The sequence below is a fragment of the Penicillium waksmanii genome, assembly GCF_028829765.1.
Source record: "Penicillium waksmanii strain IBT 27052 chromosome Unknown utg000005l:1.0-5232799.0:1.0-5237142.0, whole genome shotgun sequence".
Taxonomy (NCBI): domain Eukaryota; kingdom Fungi; phylum Ascomycota; class Eurotiomycetes; order Eurotiales; family Aspergillaceae; genus Penicillium; species Penicillium waksmanii.
In genome coordinates, this window is record NW_026643252.1 from 3315145 (window position 1) to 3341816 (window position 26672).

At 48.8% G+C, this 26672-nt stretch overlaps 10 protein-coding genes across 10 annotated transcripts; 4 read left to right on the forward strand and 6 right to left on the reverse strand.

Moving 5' to 3' along the window:
* Positions 1-19: 19 nt before the first annotated feature.
* N7481_006147 (uncharacterized protein) lies at positions 20-602 on the reverse strand (the record flags this gene model as incomplete). The annotated part of the gene is made up of 4 exons (XM_057265366.1): positions 20-99; positions 149-226; positions 343-502; positions 555-602. The coding sequence occupies 4 exons, from the start codon at positions 600-602 to the stop codon at positions 20-22; spliced, it is 366 nt and encodes a 121-aa protein (XP_057123086.1).
* A 3036-nt stretch (positions 603-3638) lies between these two features.
* Positions 3639-5249, forward strand: N7481_006148 (hydroxyacid-oxoacid transhydrogenase; the record flags this gene model as incomplete). Its single annotated transcript, XM_057265367.1, has 3 exons — positions 3639-4060; positions 4128-4186; positions 4243-5249. 3 exons carry the CDS (start codon positions 3639-3641, stop codon positions 5247-5249), a joined length of 1488 nt encoding a protein of 495 aa, XP_057123087.1.
* A 249-nt stretch (positions 5250-5498) lies between these two features.
* Positions 5499-7217, reverse strand: N7481_006149 (uncharacterized protein; the record flags this gene model as incomplete). Its single annotated transcript, XM_057265368.1, has 2 exons — positions 5499-7091; positions 7209-7217. 2 exons carry the CDS (start codon positions 7215-7217, stop codon positions 5499-5501), a joined length of 1602 nt encoding a protein of 533 aa, XP_057123088.1.
* Positions 7218-8613: 1396 nt separating this feature from the next.
* Positions 8614-9714, reverse strand: N7481_006150 (alpha/beta hydrolase; the record flags this gene model as incomplete). The annotated part of the gene is made up of 1 exon (XM_057265369.1): positions 8614-9714. The coding sequence occupies one exon, from the start codon at positions 9712-9714 to the stop codon at positions 8614-8616; it is 1101 nt and encodes a 366-aa protein (XP_057123089.1).
* Positions 9715-10525: 811 nt separating this feature from the next.
* Positions 10526-11717, forward strand: N7481_006151 (uncharacterized protein; the record flags this gene model as incomplete). The annotated part of the gene is made up of 4 exons (XM_057265370.1): positions 10526-10824; positions 10886-11112; positions 11163-11244; positions 11312-11717. The coding sequence occupies 4 exons, from the start codon at positions 10526-10528 to the stop codon at positions 11715-11717; spliced, it is 1014 nt and encodes a 337-aa protein (XP_057123090.1).
* Positions 11718-12133: 416 nt separating this feature from the next.
* Positions 12134-13897, reverse strand: N7481_006152 (tetratricopeptide repeat protein; the record flags this gene model as incomplete). The annotated part of the gene is made up of 2 exons (XM_057265371.1): positions 12134-13645; positions 13712-13897. The coding sequence occupies 2 exons, from the start codon at positions 13895-13897 to the stop codon at positions 12134-12136; spliced, it is 1698 nt and encodes a 565-aa protein (XP_057123091.1).
* Positions 13898-15460: 1563 nt separating this feature from the next.
* N7481_006153 (uncharacterized protein) lies at positions 15461-17374 on the forward strand (the record flags this gene model as incomplete). Its single annotated transcript, XM_057265372.1, has 3 exons — positions 15461-15713; positions 15770-15985; positions 16062-17374. The coding sequence occupies 3 exons, from the start codon at positions 15461-15463 to the stop codon at positions 17372-17374; spliced, it is 1782 nt and encodes a 593-aa protein (XP_057123092.1).
* Positions 17375-18030: 656 nt separating this feature from the next.
* N7481_006154 (uncharacterized protein) lies at positions 18031-19994 on the reverse strand (the record flags this gene model as incomplete). Its single annotated transcript, XM_057265373.1, is given in 6 exon segments — positions 18031-18829; positions 18849-19303; positions 19361-19463; positions 19526-19570; positions 19620-19788; positions 19886-19994. 6 exon segments carry the CDS (start codon positions 19992-19994, stop codon positions 18031-18033), a joined length of 1680 nt encoding a protein of 559 aa, XP_057123093.1.
* A 612-nt stretch (positions 19995-20606) lies between these two features.
* Positions 20607-23394, reverse strand: N7481_006155 (Peptide methionine sulfoxide reductase MrsB; the record flags this gene model as incomplete). Its single annotated transcript, XM_057265374.1, has 4 exons — positions 20607-20980; positions 21046-21285; positions 21698-23303; positions 23365-23394. The coding sequence occupies 4 exons, from the start codon at positions 23392-23394 to the stop codon at positions 20607-20609; spliced, it is 2250 nt and encodes a 749-aa protein (XP_057123094.1).
* A 2116-nt stretch (positions 23395-25510) lies between these two features.
* Positions 25511-26570, forward strand: N7481_006156 (GPI anchored serine-threonine rich family protein; the record flags this gene model as incomplete). The annotated part of the gene is made up of 5 exons (XM_057265375.1): positions 25511-25562; positions 25614-25692; positions 25760-25900; positions 25962-26034; positions 26370-26570. The coding sequence occupies 5 exons, from the start codon at positions 25511-25513 to the stop codon at positions 26568-26570; spliced, it is 546 nt and encodes a 181-aa protein (XP_057123095.1).
* Positions 26571-26672: the final 102 nt, after the last annotated feature.

Genomic DNA, 26672 nt, shown 5'->3' on the forward strand with positions numbered 1-26672 from the left:
AACTTCAGACTTACTCTCATCATCCCTGCTGCTCGAAAATGTCAGCCTCTCCAAGCATTCCAACCTCGGTATCGAAGGCCACTTCGGTGGTCTCGTCTTCTAGAGTGTGAGTTATAGCTTACACAACCTCACATTATCCAAGACTTACTCTCCACATCCTCGACCTCTGGCTTTTCACCAACATTACTTTCTTTCCCATCCCACTTGGCCGTCTTGCTGGCTTCTTCTGGGGTCTGCATGAGGGTAATGTTGGAGAGCCCGCGCCAGCGGGGCATTTATGAGATCTATCATAATATATTATATTAGATATGCATGATCGAATGAACAACTTCGAAGACTTACCGTTATCCTCCTTCTTCTTTTCGGCCTTTTTGGCCTGAGCGGCGGCCTGAGCGGCGACGCGCTGGGGCTTCTTCTTAGCCCTATAGGCTTTCGCCCGCATGGCCTGCTTCGACAGGGGCCTTTTGGTTCCAGGGTTGTTCTTCTCATTCTTCTCCTCGTTCTTGGAAGGGTGTTACTCGTCCTCTTCAAAGGGAACTAGGTGGTTAGTCAACCTCCAGCTTGACGGCGTGGCTGATAGAATGATGCTCACCAACGCCCATTTTTATTGTCAGTTACGGTATTGGAGTGAATGTAGAATTTCGACTTCTCGATGAGGATACGAATGAGTTTGGAGAAGTGGACGAACAGCGCCTTGCTTCACTCTAAAGGAGTCCTGGCGTGGGACGCACCTTCCATGACTACTAAAGAGCCAGCCTCATTCCATCCACCGTGTCGGAAGATACTAAGGTATTCCTCGAGATCCTTAGGCCCCATCTCGAATGGTGTACTTGAAATTTGCCATGTAAGTGGAGCTTGTGTCCGAGGGCTGGTATCATTTTGGCGATTTGCTCGCTCTGTGTAGCGAAAATAGTACCAGGATGTCACTGCCTCCGTACCTGCCTCTGTGCCTAGCCCGTTCTGGGAGAGGGTTACTTGGGAGTGACCCATCGGAGTGCGAGGCAAATGGCGATTTTAAAATCTCAAGTTATAGCAGCTCTCTCGGGCTTAAGCAGCTAGTCTAGTATTGGTGAATTATAGATATAGTAGAATGGTGAGTATATACTTCGTGCATGTCTGGACGCAAAATTTAGTCTCAAAATTGTGTTTCTTCGCGACCAAGTGTTCAAGTTGCCTTTTCTTCCAAGGTTGTCGATGAAATAATTGAGTCACCTGTATAGTAAAGTCCTGAAAAGCTGGAGGTGACTGTGATATTGAATAATCATAAAAAAGGAAAGAACTATAAACTGACTAGTAATTGTAAAATCTCCGCGGTCATTCCCTGAGAGCAAACTTGAATTGCCGAACGCGTAACCTCTGCACCTGGGCAATATATATACCATATTCCAAGGTTTGGAGTACGCTCACCAATCGGGTTGTAGTGCTAGCTGATTCTTCAGTGGCATCAAAGATTGGAATGGTGTTTTCTTTCATTTCTTTTACATTTCGGTCAAACTATCCCAGTCTATTCAATTTACACAATTTAATACAGCAATATAATCTTTGTTACGGTCACGGTAATTAATCCATAATGCGGCATAATTTACCATTGGGATTGATTGTTAGTACAAACCCAAGAGCTCTATAGGAAGAGCAAGCCCTTCCCATCGGCTTTACTCTAGGTCCTCCTGTAGTTGATGCTGGATGTGAACAAAGCCCTGGAGGTAAACTGATGTGAATTATCTTTAATCAAAATTATGTTTCTAGATGCCTAGGTATATTGAATCCCCATACCCTCTTTCTCTCTCTTCGTATCGCCACTTTCATTCTTATGATTCATTCATTATCTCCTAGTAGGTTATTTCATAGTTTTAGCTAAAACTTCGTCACATCAAGCCGTTGGTAGCATAATACTCTTGAGAGCAGACACTGAACGACATGGAATTTAATGATGGGAAAGTAACACCGGCCGAACATTCATAGCGCATTGTCGGGATGTGGCTTATAAATTCTAGATCAAGTTGTCGGAAAATTCTCAAAACAAGCCACATGCCATTGTGAGACCAGCAGTTACAAACTGGATCAAATTTGCGACTAGGGCGATAATACCCGATTTCACATTCCTCGAGATCTTGGACTTCCCCCCCATCAATCACCTCGCAAGGTTGTATATCCAATCAAAGCTAGTTATTCAGGATCGAAGGTTGTCGCACACTCGAAATTATTGGCATCGTGTTATTGGTGCCTCTTCTCGGATGGCGACATGCGTCCTTTCTTCATTTCTTGGCGGCCCCAGACCAGCCGACGAAGGTGCGCCAAAACGCTATATTCTATGCCCGTGAGGATGTTACATCCCTCACATTGTCGACATCATTTCCCTGAGGTTACGTGCGATAATTTGGCAATTGTGGCTTCCGATGGTACTCGAGCTATAAAACAATCGTAATTCCGGGACCTAAAATCGTTCAAACCGCATTTAAGCTATTCACTACAAACCGAAAAGTTCAGCCATATACGAAAGAAGCAGCAGCATAATGCTTGTCACTTGTTTTTCACTTTTCTCTCTCGCCACACTGGCTCTCTCCCGTCCTGGGACTCCAATTGCAAACAATCGCGATGACCCAATACCCTACGGTGCATTTCCATCATCTACGCCCTCTTCTTCGGTCGTCCCGGCGGTAATTCCAAATATCCCAGACAACAACGCTTCCCCTGTTGGACGAGCAGTCATATACAACTCTTGTCGGTTTCCGATTTATGTGTGGTCAGTGGGATCAACAATTCGGCCCGAAACCACTGTCCTTCCGTCCAAGAATTTTACAGAGACGTATCGTGTCGATCGCCTGACCGGCGGCATAGCTTTGAAAATAACGACAGTGAAGGATGGACTCTTTAATAGTTCACCACAAACCATATTTGCATACAATCTTGACGGGCAGAAGGTGTGGTATGACTTAGCAGATGTCTTTGGAGACCCATTCAAAGGACATCCGGTTTCACTGCTACCTTCAGAGCCAATCGTATTCTGGCCAAGTGGAACTCCACCAGGTGGGAGTGAGGTTAGGGTTAAGCCATCGACCCAAGATTTAAGGTTATATCTATGTTGAATGATGGCATTCTGGTAGTGTTTGTTGTTGTTATTCTAATTATTATGGGATTCACACCCACGAGAGGGAGCGCCGGGCTGTCAAAAACTTTTTGGAACGAAAACTAGTGTTTAATATACGAATTTCCTGCGTTTTTCGAGCATTTTCAGTAGCTTTCACAAATAGTTGGATTAGGCCGCTTACTCTCCGAACTATTTGGTGCTGATGTCATTACCGAGGAACCTCGGCCCCGTCAGCTCGCGTACAGCTGATGCACCAGTTGGTTGCTCAACAATGACGAGAGTTGGTGGAGAAGAGTTAAACCCCAAAGTGGAACTGAAATTGGAGAAATAACAGCTTAAGCGGTATACTGGGCATAATTAATGGAGATAGTAATTGGCTGACCGACTTCGGTGTTCTGTCCGAGTACTTGAATGCCCCCGATTCCCCGCTCCCCGCGAAATTGGAGAAATAGTCCCGCTCTTGGTTCAACCTCTCCTTCTTTACCTCTTCCGCTTCTCTCGTCCACGCATCACACACACACACAAACACACACACACACACCACCCAAAAATGGTCGCTCCAGCAATCAGAGTGGCCCCTTCGGCCGCGAATCGCGCGTTGAATCTGTTGCGCACAGTGCAGTACACTCATCCACCCAACTGCCCTTGTCATTCCAACCCCAATCACCATCATCACCACAAGACCCCTTCAATGATGAACACCGTCCGCCGCCATCTGGCTACTCCCGTGGATCCCTCGCGCGAAAAGGAGTACGCTTTCGAAATGGCCGCTTCTAGCATCCGTTTCGGTCCTGGTTCTACCAAGGAGGTCGGCATGGACTTCAAGAATATGGGCGCCAAGCGCGTGTGCATTGTCACCGATTCCAATGTCACCAAGCTAGATGCGATGAAGCAAGCGGTGGAGGGTCTTACCAAGGAGGGAATTGCATTCACCATCTATGACAAGGTTCGGACTGAGCCTAAGGACAGCTCGTAAGCTCCCACACTTCAACCCATCGGGGGTGGAAAAACACAGCTAACACTGCATGAACCACTCCAGAATCAGAGATGCCATTGCGTTTGCCAAGCCCTACAAACCCGACGCATTTCTCGCAGTTGGTAGGTCAAAACAGAGGGCCAGAATAAAAAGAAGAACCCCTACTAACCCATAACAGGCGGCGGGTCTGTCATTGACACTGCAAAGCTCATGAACCTATATAACGCTTACCCCGAAGCCGACTTTCTTGACTTCGTCAACGCCCCTCTGGGCAAGGGTCTTCCCGTCGACAAGCCTCTGCTCCCTCTGGTCGCCGTGCCCACGACCGCAGGCACAGGCTCCGAAACAACAGGAACCGCAATCTTCGACCTCGTCTCGAAGAAGGCAAAGACAGGAATTGCCCACCGCAACTTGAAGCCCACACTTGGAATTTGCGATCCGCTCAACACCCGCACCATGCCATCCGCCGTTCACGCCGCATCAGGCTTAGATGTGCTCTGCCACTCCCTTGAATCCTGGACCGCTATCCCATATTACGAGCGTACCCCCCGCCCGACAAACCCTATCAACCGACCCGCCTACCAGGGCGCAAATCCCATCTCAGATATCTTCTCCCTCCACGCCCTGCGCAGCACCGTCAAATATCTCCCCCGCGCAGTCCGCGACCCAGATGACCACGAAGCGCAGTCTCAAATGCTTCTTGCCGCTACGCTAGCAGGAATTGGCTTCGGAAACGCAGGTGTGCATCTTTGCCACGGCATGAGTTACCCGATTTCAAGCCAGAACCCTGGATACAAGCATGCCGGATATGAGGTCGATCATCCCATCATTCCGCACGGTGTTTCCGTCGCAGTCACAGCACCCGCTGTGTTCAAGTTCACCGCGGCCTCTAATCCCGATCGTCATCTTGCTGCTGCGGAGGCATTCGGTGTTGATATCTCAAACGTCAAGCGGGAGAGCGCAGGTGAGGTTCTCGGCGCTGCGATCGCTGAATTCTTGGCTTCTTTGGGTGATCAGCCTCGCGGTCTTAAGGATCTGGGCTTCAAGGCTTCGGACTTGGAGGGACTTGTTGAGGGTACCCTTCCGCAGAGACGAGTCCTTATGCTTGCCCCTAACTTGAGTGAGGAGCTTCAGGCTGAAAAGGGAGAGCTAAGACGTCTTTTGGAAGAGTCCTTGGACTACTAAGGTGATTCTTGGAGTGAATCTTTCAGGATGTGATGAGGATTGGATGTTGAAGGTGTTGGAAAGTCAAAATGAGATGCTGTATATATAACGAGAATATTTCCACTCGTGACGAAGAAGGAATTGGATATCACTAGTTTGAAAATGCAGTTGCGCTGTGCAGCAAGATAAAAATCCCAGGACCTGCTTGGGTTTATTCAAAGGGTCATTCCGAGCGACAAAAATGAATCGTGAGGACCTCAATTCATACTCTCAGCGCGATGAGGACTCGGATGTCTCGGCAGAGGTGTCTTCTTCAAGACACGCAACGGAATCAGTCAACAGCTTGACACCCATCATCCCCATCGAGGAAGCAACGCGGTCTAGCCAAATCACGGCGCGTGGATCATTCCTATCAGTGGTTTGAGAAGGGCCTCGACCGAGTTCGGAGTATATACGGAAAGGAAGGGCGAAAGTCCTCGGATTCGTAGCCGGGGGCGATGGAGTGTCCACACTGGCATCGCTCGGTGTTGCTATTAGAGAATCCGGTGAAAGTTCTTCGATAGTGCGACTGCGCTTCTGATCTTCGATGCGGTCATGAAGCTGACCAAGTGTTTCAATAATGCTTTCCGATCCCCGGAGAAGCAAGGAGGGGCCCGTCTCTGGAAAGATTTCAGGCACAGGCCCAACAAAACTCTCCGGTCGTCGCACAATGCCTTGCTGGCGCTGACCATGGGCGCTAATACAAGCACGAAGCTTGATATTGAGATTATGGAGCGTTCGAGACGTGTTTTGGATGCGTTGCTGAAGCGCTTCAACACTATCGTCTTCCCATTCAGTCCGACCAGACAGGATGTCTTGAGATTCACTGATATATCGCGGACATTTGACAATCTCCATAAAGACCTCGTCCGAGGTCACTGCATAGGCAGACCACTCACCGGGCTTCTGTGCATCCTCGGCCATAATTCTCCGGGCATAGTTCTGCCACTCCCCCTGATCCAGAAAGCAGGGTGTGCCTTGATAGACAGCCGTTGCGACATGAAAGCCCCGAAATGCGATGTAACATGACCGTCCAAATCCAGATTTATGAAGTGCAGGTCCACGGCTCATCATCAGTCGCTTGACAGCGTCTGAATGGATCACCCATGCACCGGGGCTGGTTTGCGCGTACATCTCGAACACGCTCAGCATCATGGCCGTACAAACCATATTGTCGGACATAGCACGGTCGGGATTATTCAGCGCGCGAACAACTGCCTGTAAAGAAAGACCATACATGCGCCGACTTGTTCTAAGAAGAACTGGGTCTTGGGTGAGATGGGCGAGATACACAGAGCTCAAGCAGCAGATAGCGGAATCCATGAAGGCATCCTGGCCGAAATTCAGCACGATGAATTCAGCGAACCCTGGCTCATTGCCAGCACGAAAGTGATTGTGAAAATAAAGTGTAGGAAATGAGGCGCTGATAAAATCCAAAAATAATTGTGGTTGCGCTGCTTGGAATGTTTTGCGCACCAGAGACGGCGAGACACTTTCATCGAGTGAGACGGAGGCGGAATGTCGGCGCATCAGAGCTATGGCATTATCGCGCACAATTGCAGCGACGCCAGCGTCGTAGTCGACGACAGAGCCGAAGCTGTCGACAGAATCAAGAGGCTCTCGCTGTGAGGACGATGTTGAAGCCGAAGCCACTGTGCTTGGCGTGGTGGGCCCCGTTGAAGCCCCGCGGCCGCGCCGTCGTGGATCTCGATGGCGTCGAGCCAAACTGGGGCCCTCATCTTGAAAGCGAAATGTGCGACGATATCCCGGACAGGTACGGCCGTATCGCTGGCATTGAGTGCACTCGGGGACTGCTTCGTCACACTGGATTGCCCCTCAATCCGTCAGCAATCGAGTTCCAATGAGTAGCAGCCATGGATGTGCAGAACTCGCCTTGATGTGTCTGTCGCGACAGAGAGAACAACCAGTACTGTGCGGTACCCCCACCATGGTTGACAACGGCAGAATCAGTCCCAACTCATGACTGAAGTAGGCGCTGTGACCCGACAGGGGTGCGACTCTGTGCGTTTGTTGGCCCTTTTGAACAGATCACTAGAAGCTATTGCAGAGTGCAACCGAGGGTTAGAGGTTTGGGGGCGGAGGGGCGGGATAGAGCTAAAGGAGGAATAAGAACTTGAAGCTGAAGATGACAAGATGACAAGAGGCTGAATTACGAGCCGGAGAACAGCCGACAGGGCGTAGTGGGGATGATGCCTCCCTTGGCGGGCCAGCCGTTGCACGTTGTTGGGAACTCGAATACGGAGATCGTATTAGACCGTGGATCTGGGGGCGATCTTCTATTTAAAACTTCCCGACACGAGGTATACTTTTAGTAAACGGAGATATTATATGGGGAACCCTCCGTGAGATGAGACAAATATAGAACAAGATGCGTTATGGCCGTCCAACATTGAATATTTCCTAGTTGACCAGGTGCATGCCACTGTACTAGTACGGAGTAGTCCGTAGTACACTTGTACATAATCGAAACTGCCATGCATCCTGCAATCTGACGCTGTATGTATCAGGCTGACGCTCGGACCTATGATATAGGGGTATCTTAACCGGTTTCTGGGATCGACATCCTGTTGACAAAACTTAATTTCTTTGCTCTTGTCAGAGAGAGCAATATGTTAAACTTGAATGCTACTAGGAGTAGTATAGATTGGTAGAATTAATACCAAAAATAATCAATCTTGTATCGCATTTGCCGGAACCAAAGAATCGCTTGAAAAGCCGAGGCGGCAATTGTATAACATATAGTATCTAGCCATAACCTCTATCCGGGGTATCGGCTATCCTAGATTCCTATCTAGATCCTTCGGTCTCTTCGACTGTACTATGTGAATGGATGGAAACTCTTTTTTTCGAACTGGCGGACGGTGTCGCTTTGGAAAAGAACGAAGTGAGATGGTTCACAACCGACCCTTGCACCCCCCATGGTGATATCGAGAATCGAAAGTAGGTCGGCCGAGTTGTTTTTTGCAGGTTTAGATGGACTGCTCAATAAATATGGTTGATGTACCGGATTTCCCGGCTCGAGAATGCAACACTTGTGCTAGACAAGAGAGTCGACTTTATCGGATATATAACGACCGGGAACTCTCCTGTTCTCGAGAGAGCCCTCAATATTCTCGATTGAACATGTACTTCGCTGCCCAGGTGGTTCATAGTCGAGAGGCCTATTTGTGGAAATACATAAAGGTTTTGAGTAAAGTAAATAACTTGAACTTTGCACTCAACACATCAGGTGGAGTTGTTTTTCATTATCTGTTGTACCAAATAGCAGCGCATAGATGACGTCTAAAATTCTCGAACACTTTGGACAAATCAGGTCTTGCATCCCTTAGGACTGCTCTATCCACTTCTGCAGGACAGCAGCAACTTGCAAACTATTCTTCTCCATGAAGACCATATGTCCATTTCCATGAATGCCGACATCCGCCAGTTGGAGATGCTCCACTGGGACACCAGCCTGCTTCAGGAACTTCACCGTGCACCAGTCATATGGCGCGTGGTAAGACGATTCGGTCGTCATAACAAGGACTGGCGTCTGAGCGAGATTAACTAGTTGCCTGGGTGCGGGAGAATCGGCCTGGATGATGCAATCGCTGTACTCTGAGGAGTTGGAAGGAATGACGTGCTTCACGAGGTCGGAGGCATCCTTCAAGGCGGGCGAGTAGGTCATCGGGATATCAGTAAGCCCGTACGGACGACTGGAGGTATTGCTAAAGACGGCTTCCTGGAATGGAGGACCGGTGGGTTCGAGCGAGACGATCGAGTGGACGAGCTTCGGGCGCACATCCGCGATAAGCCAGGGCATGCATCCACCCTGGGAGTGGGAGAGAATGATAACCGGGGATCCGATGATGTCGAGTAGAGCAGCACTGGCAGCTTGCACAGTTGACTGCTGGTAGGTTGATGAGCTGAGAAACTCGACAGTTGAGGCATAGTAAGCGTCGAAAATGGGGTCACCCATGACACCCGTTCCATTCCATTGGGTATGCAGGGAGGCCTGCGGCCAAAGCATGTACTTCTCGGGCGCAGTGAAACGCTGCTGCAACACCTCGGCGCTGTAGGTGCTCAGAGTTCCATTGCCAGGGATCCAAGGACTCCGGCCGCGGAAAGTTTGATCGATGAGATAGCATTCATATCCTTGAGAGAGAAAGTAAGACGCCCAACCTTCTCCTCCATCAGGCTTGTTGAGCCAGTTCACGGCCGTCTGTGCCTGTCCATGAATGAACAGAATTGGATGAGGCTTGGTAATCTTCTCCGGGGTTAGTTTCTCGACATACATCTGATCCGCGAAGACATGCCCCCCTGAACTATCCAATCTGTATTGTCCGCCAACATACATGTAAGATCGCTGGGCCGGCACCTCACCACTCCAGCTTGAAGCTGTAGCAGCAATTGCCCCAACAATCAACAAGATCCCTGTCTTCAACATGTTTTTGAGAGTATTGGAGATGGGAAATGCAAAATAAAGCTTATCAGGGGCTCGATATATGCTAAGCCAAGACCTAGCCAAGCTTGCTGGATTGTTTTGCCGAATTTATCCCGCGAGCTTGAATGACAGTTTCGCCCCCACAATGGCTCCCCACTGGGCAGGTTGTACGAGGCTACCATGGTAAGACTGAATATATTCGAAGGGAAAGCAATTCCAGACGAACAGATGGCCGGAATTGTGAATAGCTTAACATCAACCCTGAAGACTCGGACTCTCGATGATTGCCAGTGGCTCGGCAGGGGCATAAAAAATAATTTTCTATTGTGGCCTCCTTATGAAATAAACATTGTGATAAATTTTATTAGGCAACAGAGACCCGCTATATAAATCGATTAGGAAATACAAGGGACTGATCATTGTTTTCATTTGCCAGGTTTTAAATCTTATTAACAGTTCGTAGCAGATTAATGAGGAAATCTGGCTCCGAGCTATTTTGACCCACTGCATCTTACGGTTTTTCCCGTGTCAAACCCTAATGATCGAGAAGATATGGGCCACAGGCTTTGCCAAGTGAACCTTGAATATCGACGGCGCCTTTCCTCTACAGCCTTGGTAGATGAGATGGGTCCTCACTACGTAGATGATTCTATTTAGGTTTTTCCTCCGGCGTTATGAGATACGAGTATCCGTACAGAAGATGGCTATTAGAAAATTCTCCTCGGTCATCTTTTGATATACTTGTCCCCATCTCAGTTTTGTTTCTGTCACCTTTCTGCGTTTCTTTGGGACCCTTAGAGGCCGCCCTCCGGAGATGGATTCAACTCTGATTATACATTGGGTATTTACCTGGCTGGCAGCCGGCTTGATCGTCTTGCGGCTTCTTATGCGGAAGCTGAAAGGATTGCCGTTTGTCCTGGGCGATTATCTTTCAATGGGAGCGATCCTATGTGTGCTCGCGCGCCTCGCCTTGGTCCATGTTATTCTTATATGGGGGACCAACAATATGACTGCCACTTTTCGACAAACACACCACTTCACTCTCGAGGAGATTCGTCGCAGAGAGATCGCGAGCAAATTTGTGCTCGTGAATCGCGTCTTCTACAATTCATAGTAAGTTCCGAGTTGAATGCGATTGACGTTTTTGTGGTGATGTTTCTCATTTCTCTTTCAGTCTGTGGCTTCAAAAATTTGTTCTTTTAGATACGTACAGAAGATTGCTTACCCAGCTTAGTTGGGAGAAGATCACGATGATCTCTTACGTTGGGATATTCGCAGCGACATATGTCACGGTCCAGATCGTGACCTTTACTGAGTGCGATCCTTTCTCTAACTACTGGCTCGTATTCCCTGGGGACCCAGGATCATGTTGCCAAGCGCAGCTCCAGTTGATCGTCCTCGGTATGTCCCCATTGGGAAAATCGCGTCAATCTATGTGCTAATTGTCTTAGGCGTGTTAAGCATCATCACCGATCTCATGCTTATAGCCTTGCCAATTCCGATATTAGTTATGGTCAAGCGATCCACCATCGAGTAAGCGTCACTCAACTTATATCAATATACCTAGGTATGCATCTCGCTAACGTCTTATCTATCTCAGAAAACTCCAATTAGCTGTTCTTTTCGGAGTCGGCCTATTCATCGTTGCAATCACGATCGCCAGACTACCCCAAAACGCCAAAAACCCCACCGCACAAGTTAGCAGAACAACTTGGGCGTCGATCGAGTTACTCGCCGCAGCTGTCGTTGCCAATGCCCCCGTCCTATACGGGCTACTGAAAGGACATAGACAGCGGTCTAAATACGCGGCGTCAGGAGCTGGATCAGCTGGACCGTCGTGGCAGGGACTACAACAAAGATCGGCAACAAAGGAGCCGGAATTTGAACTTCAAGGGACCACTCATAGTAAGAGAGGGTCTTCTCTTGGTTCAAAGCTATCATCTAGGAATTATGTAGATATCGATGGTCAGAGCAGTCAGTCATTGACACGAAGCCTCGAGAAGTAGGACATTAAATTAAGAATTAATACTAATAAGAGATAGACGATTCTCACCGCGCATGATGAAAAGCTAGCTATCTTAGCGATAAATGAAGTGTTTGAAGAGGCCAATTTCACGAGGTAAGGTCATAAAGTTTGCCTGCTCTATCTAGAATGTGCTCTCATTCATCAAATGGGCCATGATATCCTACAAGGATGTTGAGTTCTAGTTCTTGGAATTTATCCCATATCAAGGAGAGGTCATATCACTAAGGACTCTCGTCAATCTTTCATTCATTATTTGTCCTTTCTTCCAATTGTCCTTTCTTCCAAGTTCATGTTTTTGAAACATACCAGAGAGAGAAAATATCCTGTTGATCAACCAAAAGGATGCCAAATCCATGCTTCTCAGTCACTGTCAACTCAGTGCATCTCTAGAGTTGTTTAGCAACACTCCTTAGTATCCAACTGGCAGAAGCACGATGCCTTGATTGGAATGTCGGCTACTGCAAGAGCTAACTTGGTTGAATGCTCGATCATAGTAGCATCTTCCGTCTTGCCCAAGCGAAGAAGACACTCGTGATATCCTTGAAGCGACCAAACATTGTTGGGGTGGCGACGAGGTCGAATAACAGATTTGTCAAAACCCAGATCCGCGCGATATGTTTTTGCTGCTTCTTCGAGGTGACCTTGCTCCATCAGCAGGGCGGCATAGGCGTGGCGAACAGGCTGCATCCATGACCAAGGCTCACTGTATGGCAGCTTATCTTCAATGTCGATCGCGCGGCGAAGGGATTCAAAAGCCTTGTCGAAGTTTTGACAGCGGTATTCAATTTCGCCTTCCAACATTGCAGCAGCGACCTTGAGTACATCAACAATTTTGCCATTGTAGGCGCGACGGCTTTCTGGGACTAGAGCCCAAGTCTTTAAAAAGAGTTCCTGCTCTTTTCGCGCCGAGGGGAGATCGCCGGTGGCTGCGTATGCAATACCCTTAGCATAATGAGCGGTAGCAGTTGTACCCGCATAGAGTTGCTGATCATGGGGCAGATCCTTCTGCTTTAGCTCCTCCCACATGCCGAATCGTACCATGACATGCAAACGAATGCCCACGAACTGCTCCAACCAATCGATCATAGGGGGTGATTTAATGCGAAGTACTTCCTCGGGCAACGTTGATTCCATGCGAGTGACTGCATCAAGGGCGGCCTTGGATTTACCTGCAAACATGGCGGCATAAATCAGAGAGTGATAGTCGTGCATTCGATAAAAGGTATAGAAGTTCTTGCCACCAGACTTGTGGAAATATTTGTCATCTGCCACAGTCGATTTATAGTTTGAATCCAGAGATCTGCGCCAGTCGCCGACCAGTATATCGAGATGGGTAGGCATATGTTGAACGTGACCAGCATCCGGGATGAGTCCCCTCAACGCATCGGCAGGGTTGATACCCAGCTCTGGTGTTGGAGACATTTCGATGAAATGAATATAAAGGTGAAGTAATCCAGGGTTGCGGTATGCGCCATCTTCCTCTCGCGCCAATGCACGCTCTAAGACAGCTTGTGCTTCAAGTGTGCGGGCTTTCGGATTCGGCAGTCCAGTAAACAGATCCCAAAGGGCCCAGGGCGTCATGTTCATCAGCGCATCGGCATATAATGTGGCAACATTGAGATCATGGCCATGCTGGTCGTAGACTAGCTTCATAGCATCCGCGTAACCTTTGTTGAGAGCTGGGTAATCACTTGCAGGCTTGTCGGTCAAAAAGCGGTACTGAATGGCCTCGATAAGAGCTTGTTCGAGCGGTGTTGCGTTTGCCGAATGCTCTTTGGCCTTTCGCGATGCATCATATCCCCTTTGAACGGATCTGTATAGATCGACATGGTCAAAAGATTCAAACGGTCGATTATAATTTGGACCAACAGCATATGCCAACCCCCAATATGCCATAGAGCAATTTTCCTGGTAGTCGGAGGAATGTTAGCGCTAGTTGCGGGGGATGAAGATCATTTGGAAGTGGGAACTCACATCATGAGCAATGGCTTGTTGGAAACAAAAAGCACCTTCGGCATGATTGAATGAATACACCCAGGTCAATCCTCTATTGAACCAAGTCTGGGCATCGGAGCTGGCCGTGGTGACTGCGTGGCCAAATTCGCCCAGGTCATAGTAGTCGGCGCTAGCCGGGATTGGGGACATCTTTTCTTCGGTCATGACAGCGATGAGCTAGTAGGAAACCAAGAATCGATGGGTTCTGAAAAGGTCACAAGGCCTTTGAGGATGGGAAGTACTAGTTATTTAATGTTGTGCATGGTCGTGGTGGAGCATGGGCCACCTGGCATCGGAAGTGGAGTGGATGGCGCCACTTGACTCATCAACTTGAATCAAAGCCCGATTTAACCAAACAATCCCCGGTCGCCGTATTTTGGGACCAGCCAACCTATTTGCCATTGGAAAATATCTAGCGACTATCCGCAATTTCGATGTAAGGGGTCTGTTGAACACTGAATGTTGGACCTACAGTCTATAAGAACTTGTAGTGAGCACCATTCAATGTTTTTCTCGGTAAAGAAGGGCTGGATTTCGGTTTGCAAATTTATGTAAGTAGGCATTTTGGATATTATTATGAGACAACCCGCTTTCATGTCGCTATATGCCTGTTGGGGGCACAGTCTTGACTGTATCGTGGAATAGAATTCGTTCATTGTCTGCCTTGCCCACATCTCCAGTAGCAGCCCACGCAACTACTGTACATTGCCGTCATTGGTCATAATTGCCGTCGCGTAGTAGAGATTCTGGTATCTAGGCAATAAAAAATCCTTGGTTTCAAATATATCAAATCAAATATGAACGTGAAGTGGAGCCACTGTATAGAACTTGAATTCTATTTGATCCACACTGTGGGTGGGGTATAACCAACTCTTGAACCTCCAAGGCTCTCTCGAATATGATGATATTTTCTAAGTCAAATATAACTAGAAAACAGAAAGGCCGAGCGCTGAGCGATATCATGAATCATGATATTAAGGAGTCACGACTTGGCGTCAAGTCGATGTGGGATTTCATCACTCCAACATAATTACTGGGGGGAGTATCGGATATGGTATGAAAGGTTGAAACCATCTATATTGTGATCTTCAAGTAGGAATGTAATAGTAGATATTGGGCCACTGGGTAGCCCTGGGAACTATACACTATACTATACCATGCCTACTAGTTAGTTAGTAGGTACTACAACCAATCTGTTTAGGGACTAGCGCAGATCTACGAACTACAGCAACATTCAACTTAACCGCTGGAGACCGTTGACAGTTCGTATACTAGTAATATACAAGCTTGTCAGCCATTAATCTCCTTCTCTCGCTCCGTGGCTCTTCGGGATCAAACCATTGGAACCACCGACATCGCGCCGAGTCACCAATCATTGGCGTCATGGCCCAGCTACCCCGCGCGCTGCTCACTCGGGAGGCAATGTGATGTGACACGACGCAGCTGGCGATGATTGGGTAATTGCAGCGAGAATCGCCAGGCTGTCGAGTTTCAATGGGTTAATCTGTCAATCTGTCAATCTGCGATGTCGCTCCGCGTCTGGCGCCCAAATTCACGGGAAAGAACGCTGAACAACACAAGTTGGGAGAAAGCACGACGAGACCACCAAGGTCACTGACGCGCACTCACTCACTCCTCGTATAAAATTCTCAATTCTCCTCTTCGCCTCTCTTCACCTCTCTTCACTTCAATTCATTCATCCATCTACCGCCATCTTCAGTCCCCAGCATGCCCCTTTTCAAAAAAGCCCCTTCCAAGGTCCTCGTACCTGAGAAGTTGTCCCCAGATGGCCTAGCCCTCTTGCGGAGCTCCCTGGACGTGGATGAGCGGAAGGGCCTTAGCCCTGACGAGCTGTTGGAAATCATTCCAAACTATGAAGCTCTACTTGTTCGCTCTGAAACGAAAGTTACAGCAACCGTCCTCCGGGCAGCTCGAAACCTGAAGGTTGTGGCACGAGCTGGAGTGGGAGTCGACAATGTTGGTATGTACACAAGAGTACCACTCATGTGCTGTTGCATTTCTAACCTTCGATTATAGATGTCGAGGAAGCCACCAAGCTCGGTATCGTTGTTTGTAACTCACCATCCGGCAATATCGGGGCCGCGGCAGAACACACGATTGCTCTCCTGATGTCTATGGCTAGGAAAATACCAGAGGGGTGTGCCAGTCTCAAGGATGGTAAATGGGAACGAAGCAAATTCGTCGGGGTGGAAGTCAAGGGCAAAGTTCTAGGAATTGTGGGTCTGGGGAAAGGTATGGCATGGCCTGGCATCTCCCTTCCGGAGATACGTCAAATAACATTATCTGATTACTGTTCGATCTAATTTAGTCGGTCTTACCGTTGCTCGCCTTGCCAAGGGTCTCGGAATGAACGTCCATGCATTGGACCCCTATGCCTCTCCAGCCGTGGCAGCCTCGGCCTCAGTCACCCTCGTCTCGTCACTATCAGAACTTCTTCCGACCGTCGACTTTCTCACTATTCACACGCCTTTGATTGCTTCCACTCGTGGTATGATCAGCGATGCCGAGCTTGCTCTGATGAAGCCGGGCTCCCGGATTCTCAATGTGGCACGGGGAGGCACAATTGACGAGACTGCGCTTCTTGCCGCTCTGGAATCTGGCCATTTGGGAGGAGCGGCGATTGATGTGTTCACTTCAGAGCCCCCGGTGCCCGATTCGACTGCTGCCAAATTGATTGCGCATCCACGGGCTGTTGTGACACCACATCTTGGAGCCTCAACGGTTGAAGCTCAGGAGAATGTGTCAGTGGATGTCTGTCAGCAAGTTCTCGAGATCCTCGCCGGCTCGCTACCTCGAAGTGCCGTAAACGCACCCATCATTTTGCCAGAAGAATACAAGAAGCTGCAGCCGTTTGTACGCTTGGTCGAAAAATTGGGCAGTCTTTATACACAGCACTACGCTGGCTCGCCGGGAGGATCGATGACCTTGAACACTTTCGACCTCATCTACAAGGGCGAGGTGGCCGGTATCAACAATACGGCTCCTCTATTTGCTGCCCTCATCAAAGGTCTCCTGTCCCCGATTAGTAGCACGGAGGGCATTAACATCAACATCGTCAATGCTGAACTTGTTGCTCGTGAACGCGGAATATTTGTCTCGGAACAACGCTCTCGCGACCCAGCTGACGAATCTTCCTATTCCTCACTGGTCACGCTTGTAGCTCGACCACCATCCCGTGCTTCTTCCCGGGCTCCGACAGGAGATGTTGTCGGAGGTGCATCTCACGCCCAACATCAGCGCATCATATCTGGCACCTGCTCCGGTGACCAGCCATTGATCACACGCTTGGGCCGATTCGAAGCCTCCTTTGAGCCCAACGGAACTCTTCTAATTTGTGAGAACTATGACTCACCCGGAAAAATTGGCGTGGTCGGCAGCATTCTCGGTCGTGAAGGCGTGAATATCAACTTCATGACAGTCGCCCCGGTTTCTTCCAAGCTTATTGCCGGGGGTGAAATCACGGACATCAAAGCAACGAAGGATGGTTCCACTGAAGAAGATAACCCAACATCGAAAGAAGCCTTGATGATTCTCGGCATTGATCGAAGCGTTTCGCCCAAGGTCACGACCGATCTGGTCAAGGAAGGTGGCGTGCTCAGCGCTTGTGCCGTGACACTCTAGATGGCGCTTTCTTCCGACAAAGACTGTCAGATTTCCCTGACTAGGAGCTGATTAGTACGACCCTTTCCCCTCTATTACTCAACGCTCTCCGCGGATATTCTTCATACCTGAACTTCAACACAGCAGGAGTAACGTGGAACTTTTACGGTAACCATTATATCCACGGACTGCAACTTCAAATCAATTATCCTGCGCTGCGCTCTTATGCATAGAAACCTCAATAATAAAAAAAGCCATCATTCAAAAAAAGTATCAAGTTTATTTCATAAATAAACTACTTGTTGAGTCTGGTAAACCCATACATTTTGAAATCGTCGCCATTCTACTCGAATAACTTGAAGAGGTAAAACTATGTTGATTTGACTTCCTAACACTCTACAAACTTCACGGTAGCACCCCAAAGCCCGCTGTTCATAGATTATATAAGACAAACTAACAACAAGGTAGAAAATGGTGGTGGGTGAAAATAAACAAGAGGGGAAGGGGTGTAAGCCAAGGTAAAGCAAAGACTCAAACCGCCGGACACCATGCAATAGCCAATGTGCAGATCATACTACCACTAATGCAAGATGGGAACAAAACGGGAAATGGGGAAAGGGGAGGGACATAATCATCGAAAAGACATTCTCTTTCCATTTATTATCGAATAGGACTATTTACTCCCAAACATTGGAGAAAAGGTCGTCCGATCCACCACCAAACCCGCCAGCCGGCTTGGTTGAGCTATTGTTGGTTGCTGTCGTAGCAGGCGTGATGGGAGAAGCGCTGGTCCAGCCGCCGAAGTCTTCGTCCGCGGCCACAGTAGGGGTAGGCTTGGGGGCCGGAGCTCCCCAGCCACTGCCGACGTCGTTTGCAGTCAGGGTGTCGGGGACCTTCATCATGGACGCACCAGACGGGGCGGCCGGGGCGGGTGCGGGTGCTTGAGCTGGCTCGGGGTTGCCCCATGCATTACCACCCCAGGGGTCCATCATACCGGCAGCAGCGGCAGTTGCGGCGGGAACCGCGGGCTTCTGGGTCTGTTGGGGAGGAGATCGAACTGGCGGACTAGAGATATTGAATGCGGAGCTCATTTCCTGCTGGGGAGATGACACAGTAGGCTTGGGTGGTGCTGCGGGTGCGAGAGGTGGAGAAGAGAGACCCCAGAGATCATTGGAGAGTGATGAAGATGGCGGGTTGGGCTTGGGCTGGGGAGGTGGCGAAGAAAATCCTCCGAATCCGAAGTCTTGGGAGTTTGAGGAAATGGAAGTATTTCGCGACTGGGGCTTTGTTGCAGACATGGTTGGGGAGGTCAAGCTCGCGAAAAGGTCACCACTAGCGGATCCAGCAGGAGAGGTAACCTTGGGAGCAGCAGGCGTCGACTTGGCGCTGCCAAAGTTTGTGAGGTTTGCAAATGGAGATGGCTTCTCGGCGGGCTTGGCTGGAGGGGGAGAAGTTGTAGACGGGAAGCTGAGTCCACTGAAAGCGTCGGTCAAACCCCCCCATGTTCGAGGATGAGGGGGCCTGCGGAGATGCCATATCGCCAAATGAGTTGTTCCGCTCATGTTGGACCGGTGCAGGCTGCGGCTTCGAATATAGAGACAGGATCGATTGCTTCAAATCAGGACGAGACATACCGCTCGGCGCAGCGGGAGTGGATGAGGTGCTACTCGGTCGGCTTCCGGCAGGCGGTTGAGAGTTGCCAAAGAAGTCTAGACCAAGCAATGAATCGCCCGTCTTCTGGGTCTTGGGCTGTGTAGGCTGAGCTTGTCGCGGGGGAGGGGGCGCACGATTAGACGGCTCGGTCGTGCTGGGTCTAGGCGGGGCAGACATCATATCATCATCGGCAAAGAGATCAATGGGGGCTTGTCGGCGCGTAGGTTGGGGAGGAGGTGCAACTCGCTGGGAGGCGGAGCGCTCAATCTTCGCTTTTTCCTGGACAAGCGCAAGAGGCTGGTAGGGTCAGTGCTTGTTCGAAACATTGTTCGGCGCATGATCTCGGAGGCTCACCACATCGTCGTCCCCTTCACTCAGGGTGGAAGGATCAGGTATCCCACCCTCCATAACCCATCGCTTAGCCTCGTACTTTGTCCTAATGAAGTTCTCGATTTTCCTGAAAGTGTTCAGATCAGCAACTTATCCCCGCAGCTAGTGGCAATGCAATCAATCACTCACGCATCCGACGGAACATGGCCAGGTGCCAGCTTCGCTTCCCAGTACCTATACAGCATGAGTAAAGAACATATGTTGTCAATTCCTTGTCACTGACTTGTTGGCCCTTCCATTGCCCCATTTCAGCACACTTTGGACTTGCTCATCGGTCCAGGCATCCAAATCGACCGACTTGACCCGACTAATGTGTGTACCCATTCCTCGATGAATACCGGAGCAGCGAATGCAGACGAAGATTCCCAGATTCCAAGAGGCCCATCGTGGATCTATATTGAGCAAGTTTCAATGTTAGTTGGCACGTTCCCAAAACGAAATGACCTATCGCATGGCCGGCCGCTCGGAGACGAGGGGGGGAATACTAACGCTTGTTGCGCTTGCAGTCAGCGCACACCTTATTGGGCTCAAGTTTCAGCAGACTTTTGATGGTCTGCTGATTCTGGGCAGCTTGGCCCGGGGTAGCGCGTCGAGACATAATCTGTTGGCGACTCGAAGTGATGGTGAGAAAGGAGAAACAATGGCAACCCGCAATGCGCAGGTGGCGGTCGGTGCTGCGGCCTTAGGCTGTGGTCGGGGGTCGGTAGGGTCGGGCGGAATGCGCCAGATGCGCAGTTTGATGTATATTGCCAGTGCCACTGTTGGAGGTCATGGATCTGCGGTTTTTTTTGAAGCTAGATAAGTCGGACTCAATTCAGTACGAGTATATCGTGCGTGGACATACTAGATAAATACTCTAGTAATGTCCCCAAGTTCATTTTCCAGGTGTCGGGGTGTTCACTTATATATTTTCGCCACAAAACTACTATTGTAGTAGTGCGAGTACTACTAAGACCTACCACCTACTATTGAGAAGACGAGAATCCGATATCCTCCAGGGCTTCAAGTTGTAATGAAACTTCAAGTTGAACATGGGAAAATTATTTCGTTTCCACTTCACCTATCTTTTAAAGTTCACAGATTGACGGCTATCAATCCACCACACGGCACTATACACCCCCGAGGTACTCAAAACATGCTTCTCCGCCCAGTCCAATCAAGTCCCTAGAACACCGTGACCTTAAATACGTTTAGATGGCTTTATATCCAATTACGCCTTGGCCTTGGCCTTAGGATCAGCGTCCTCCGAAAAGCGCAAACTGATACTGTTAACACAGTGTCGCTCATCGGTCGGCGTCGGGAATCCCTCTCCCTCGAAAACGTGTCCAAGGTGACCACCGCAGTTGTTACAAACAATCTCAGTCCGCTTCATGCCAAAGGTGTTATCGACATGTCTTTTAACGGCACCGGGAATCGAATCGAAGTATGCAGGCCAGCCACAGCCAGACTTGAACTTGTGATCGGCTGTGTACAGAGGCGCGTCGCAGCCGGCGCAGTTATAAACGCCTTTGGAGGGATAGTGTTTGTCATATTCACCGGTACCAGCGGGCTCGGTGCCCTTCTCACGGAGAATCCGAAACTGTTCTGTGCGTAGACTGGCGGTTAACGACGTGTTCATCGTCGGCGTTACAGAGCACCAAGTTACTTACCGGGATTCAGAACCGTTCTCCATTGCTCATCAGTACGTTTGTCAGAGTACGACATGTTCTCGGTTGTATCGTTGGAATTGCTGCTTGAGCCGAATAGCGCACCGAAGAATGGCAAGGTTGGCGCAGCGCGTAGTGTTTTGGCACTCGTTGGACCGGGTGTCTTGCGTGTGAATATAGAGTATTGCCGAGCAGGAACTGCAGGCTTAGCGATGGTGAGTTGCCTGATGGGTGCTTGCAAGCCTCGGATTGTTTGATGTCGCATAGAGAAGGGCGTCAGCAGATTATGCAGTTATTGTCGTTGAGGGGCGCGATGGAGCCCGCTAAGACAGAGGTGGTTACGTCATCATGCGGGGAGTTCGATTCGGGCTTTATACAGTTTGTTTAGACCTCCTGTCAGTCATACCTTAGCAGAGAATGGATGCCAACTTGAAGTGCATAGAATATATGAGGTAATGAAACGCCAGTAATGCATTTGTTTATGGGTATCCTCTAGCAAAAGCAAATCGTGCATATATGTCAAACTCTCCCGATGTAGATGGTACCAACTGATGCCAACAAAGCCATAAGATGTCAGGTCTTCGCATGGAAATGATTTGCAGATGTTCAGATCAAAGATCATCACTCCAGTCCTGGCGCTAGCGTCGAGTAGCACCGAGAACTATCAAAGACCCCGGCGTGATACTTATACGCCATCCTTCGCTGATTAGCATTTTTCCAACAGCCGGGCCCAGTCTAGAAGTGCCATCCCGACTATGGCGGCCAATGCCGGTGATAATTTTATAGCCACCATGAACATCAATACCGCCCCCTCGAATATACCTGGCATCTCCAAGAGATTCCCACCAGGAAGCGACGCGCTCGCGAACGATGCGTTTTGCATTTTCAACAGTGACACCATGTAAGTCCAGGTCACACTTCGACGATTGTCTATCGACGAGCCGATCTGATGCTGCCGCAAGTTGATTCATTGCACGCTCCCGATGCTCCTGTCCAACTTGGCGATAGTATGCCGATACTCCACCGTATAAGTGGTTGGATCTTGAACGACGCGCAGCTTGTGCAGCTTGCATGTGTGCCGCTGAACTTGCAGCAAAATTAGCACTTGCAGTGGCTTGCATATCCTCGTAGTCGATGCTGTTATGAGAAGACCCCTTGGGATGATAGGAAGCTCCAGAGAGATCATTCTCCTCGTCATCATTAAGATTAAGTGGTGTAGGTGTGAACTTGATAAGTTCGCTGATCTCAGCCTGAGAAGGCTGCCGAAGCAACACGGCCGCCAGTTCATTTGCCGGCGTTACCATGTTGCTCGTAACCCGAAGCAAACCGATGAGTGTGGTCTTCGAGATGGTTGGATAGACAGCGGCAAGCTCAGCAACATGTTCCATTATGGCAGGGTCCTTGTCAACATCGGAATTATAAGGTTGGTCATCAAGAGCCAAAGCCTTGATCGTCGCACGAAGGTCCATCCCTTTGCTGTTGTAGATGGCCGAGATCTTCCCTCTGGGCAGATCAGGGACGCACGAGCAAATGAAATCTATATCAGCCTTTCCTGTCTCCCACTGGTTCGTGATAGACGCGTCTTGGGATGACGATGAACGTGCCAGGGGGATTTTCTGGTTCTTATTGCGCTTCTTGTTGCGACCCTTTTGACGACCGATGTCTGCATTTCCTGCATAGAATCCATCAATGCCCTTTGGCACTGATATGTGGCTGTCGTCTCCGGTGGTCAAAGTCTCGTTGAAAAAGGACAAGTTTAACAATACGTCCATTGCTTTGTCGACATCACCGTCGCTCTTCTTCAAGCACTGCTCTATGTCGAGAAGAGAGACAGTGGGGAACATTGCAGCTAGCAAATTCACTTTGTCGTCTGCCGATGCGCCGGTCAATTTCAAAGACCCATCAGCGGCGATAGTATAGGCAATGTTTGGGTTTATGGGTGATGCAATATTTCTGTCGGAACTTTCATCCGACGCAAAATATGACTCCATGCTAGTGACGTCGGTGAATGTGAATAGTGAATCTCCATGACCTGAGGTCCCACCCTCGGAAAGAATTCCTCCCATGTCGGTGGCAAGCTGATCATTTGCCGTGCCTGAAGGATCGAATGGGTCGTTCTCTTGGAGCTGAGCAGATTCTTTTAGGGAATCCAAAATCCCTCTTAAAGCAGTGACATCGTTGGAATCCGTGAGATTAAAATCGGATACAAGAGCAGCAAAAAGAGCGGAGTCTAACGGAGGGCAATATGTTTTCTCCAGTTCCTATGAATCAAGTCGCATCAGATACCTGACTGGGCCATTTTCCATACTACAGAGCACTTACAGATCGCAAAGTATCGCCGATATCATCCATGATGATAAATGTCGTCAACAAGATAGGAAATGTTGGTGGGTTCAAGTGGCATACCCTGCCTAAATCGGAGGTTCTCCAGCGCGAGAAATAAAAGAAAAGTTACTACTCGGTAGAGTTTGTCGTAAGCTCCATGAAGGCAGGGCGACGGGTGTGACGTCCCCCCCAGGTCCAGGTTGTGGAGGGAATATCTCCGATCCGCGTGGGGGGAGTCTTTTTTGTGCCCATCTCCACCGCCCACCTAATGGGCCCGAATTAGTTGGGAGCTTCTTGATTGGCTGCATCATGTTAAGTAGTGATGCGCTAAACCTCATTAGAATGGTGGGGTTTGTTGATGACGGACTGGATACTTTGTATTTCCAACCGAGTTCATTCTGGGCGCCTATCAATGTCAATGAGAATGTGCGATTCCGTCGCTTGTTAAAATCAACACCATAGATTATTCCTACTTCCTAGTAGATCACGTTCAGTCCAGTTACCCCTCCATATCCGACTTCCAGAGGATTTTACCAGCGTTGAATCAGCTACAAATTTAAATTCATCGTCCTGATTTGAAACCTGCAGAGGCACAGAAAGTTCTTAGAGTCCGAGTAATCTAGTATGAGCCGATCGGGTGCTCTAGTTCTCATTGCGTCGACGGCCTCTCGGAATGCGAAGTTTAAAAAGCCTCGAAATAATGGATCAGAAGATGTTGTTCTCGAATAAATAATATTGCCGTATTCTACGTCATATCTAGCAACAACTATAATATTCACTAGTAGTAGACCCATCTAGCTCAGTGGTTCTTAGGTACCGCATATCGGTAGTAAATAACTTGAATCCGGCGACGGAAGGACTATCGGAGAGCAAAGGTACGCGTCAGAGACCGAAGGACCACAACCTCTTAGCAAGAACAAAACAGGAATCCGAAGTGCAACATAGGACGCCGATAGACATGTTTGAATTCAATCTGAGGAGAACCCAATCAGGATGATTCCGATCTGGGGCTGTACCTCTGCTGTGCGAGTAATAATGAACAGTGTCGAAACTTATACACACTCGAGCATAATGCATGGAAGAGACCACAAAAGAGAGAACTATTCCTATAATAAATGTATTTTGGCGATTTAAAGAAGAGATACTCTTGCGCTCACAATTACATTCCGGTGTTGCCTGAGGGAAGAAGTCAGGTTGAAAACATAATTGGGCTCGGCTCTTGGCATTTGTCCTACATAAATTCATGACTTCCATCCGAGACCGCGCAGGGAATCCATCTGTTCCGAAGTGCTATGGCCTCTCAAAGATAATTATCCGGCCTTTCAATTGGGGTTGGAGCAATATCGTGCGATGAAAAGATAGCCTGGGTCTTGGGTCATAAGTTCAACATGGCGAACCACAATATTCACAACAAACGGCACAAATATAGATATTAGTGACTTGCCGGTTATGTGTGAGCTACTAGTTGTAATAACGCCAGAAAATGAGCCCAAAATTTCAAATTTCGAAAGAAGTCAGACGACATCTTATCTCTGCAAAGCTACCCTGGTGACCTATGTTAAATGGGCTGCAGCGGTGGTCCCAGTGACAGACAAGTTAAAAAAATGGGTTGGCCACAGAAGCTTGTAAAATGTAGCATTATCCCCTCATTTTCAATATGAACAGGTACTGCACAGGAACTATGACGCGCGGCCGGTCGCAATGGCTTTGACTGTGCTGCACAAATTTGCCGGTTAAAAATTTAAATTTGGGCCAACATTGGTTTGTTGCAGCTACAGATTTCATATCTTTGGGGAATAGAAGATACTATCCTTGATACACTACAGATTCTGCCTGGGTGGTGGAGGAGTACGGCCCTTGCTGGCTGCTCCTTGTACTCCCCTAGATATGGAAGCATGAGACATGACGCATTGAAGCATCACGAGTACCCTGGCTCAGAAAGGCTCAGAATGGAATCGGACAAATGCTGTGCAACGGGTGGCGGTTTTCTAGTAATATGAAACTTATAAAACATTGAAGCCCCTCTCAAGTTTGCTATTTTTCTCCTAAGCTGACCGTCTTCTGCCTCGATCCAGTTCGACGTTTTGATTGAGGATATTTTCTTTTTGTAAACGTTGCAAGAAAGGAAGGCTAATAAATCAAAATGCGGACTGCAATCATCTCGTTCCTGATCGCCTTCACAGCCACGGCTGCAGGTACGGCTTTCAATACGTATTCGACATACAGATCTAACAGACTTCGAGTAGGTCTCGTCATCACTTCACCCACTGTGGAGCAAAATGTCGACAATTCCAAGTCTGTGACGGTCAAATGGCACGCCGTAGAGTCTGTTCTCTCTTTACAATGAGCTCTATGGCTCGTTTGTTTTCAAAGTCACTAATCGCAAGCATAGAACCGACCCTGACACGTTCTCCATCTACCTCGTCAACCAGAACGTTTATCCACCCACCCAAGAGCTCGTGGCATCGGATGTACCTAAAAACAAGGGGTCATACACCATAAATGCCAAAAGCATAGACGGTGTCGATACTGGGTAACCCACATCGCACAATGCCAGTTTTTGGTTGGCAAACTTCTGACCGTAATCGTTGCAGCCGCGGATACCAGGTCAACTTTGTCTCAGATACCGACACCCAGGCCATTTTGGCACAGTCATCGCAATTCAAGGTGGCTGATCATGCCGATCTGACTGCCAGCTCTGGTAAGGAAACAGCCACTGCTACAGATTACACTTCTGCCACGAATTCTCTTTCTATTACCGATTTCACTTCTGCCACCGATTCCACTTCTGCTGCTTCTGAAACTACCTCTCTCTCTGCTACAACCTCTATGACTTCTTTGTCTGCGTCGACTACTACAGATTCTTCGACTCCTTCTTCTACTTCTCCGACCACTACTCACACATCCACCAGTGCGTCTACCTCTACCACCTCTCCATCTACTTCTTCACCTATTTCTACTTCTACCCATACTTCATCTTCTTTGATGACCTCTACTACTAGTGCGTCAACCTATTCTTTATCTTCTTCATTTTTGAGCTCTACCACTCCAACACCTACCACATCCCTCTCTTCAACGTCGTTTATAACGACATCTACACCCTCTTCCTCTTCTTCTTCCTCAATATCAAGCACCCCATCTACTACAGCCTACTCAACTTCGTCCGAGACTCCTTCATCTTCTACATTGCACAGTTCCACTAAAACGCGTTCTACCAAATCAGCTATATCTACCTCCACCTCTACATCTCTTTCTACCTCTACTTCTACATCCTCTTCTACATCTTCTCCCACCACATCTAAGCA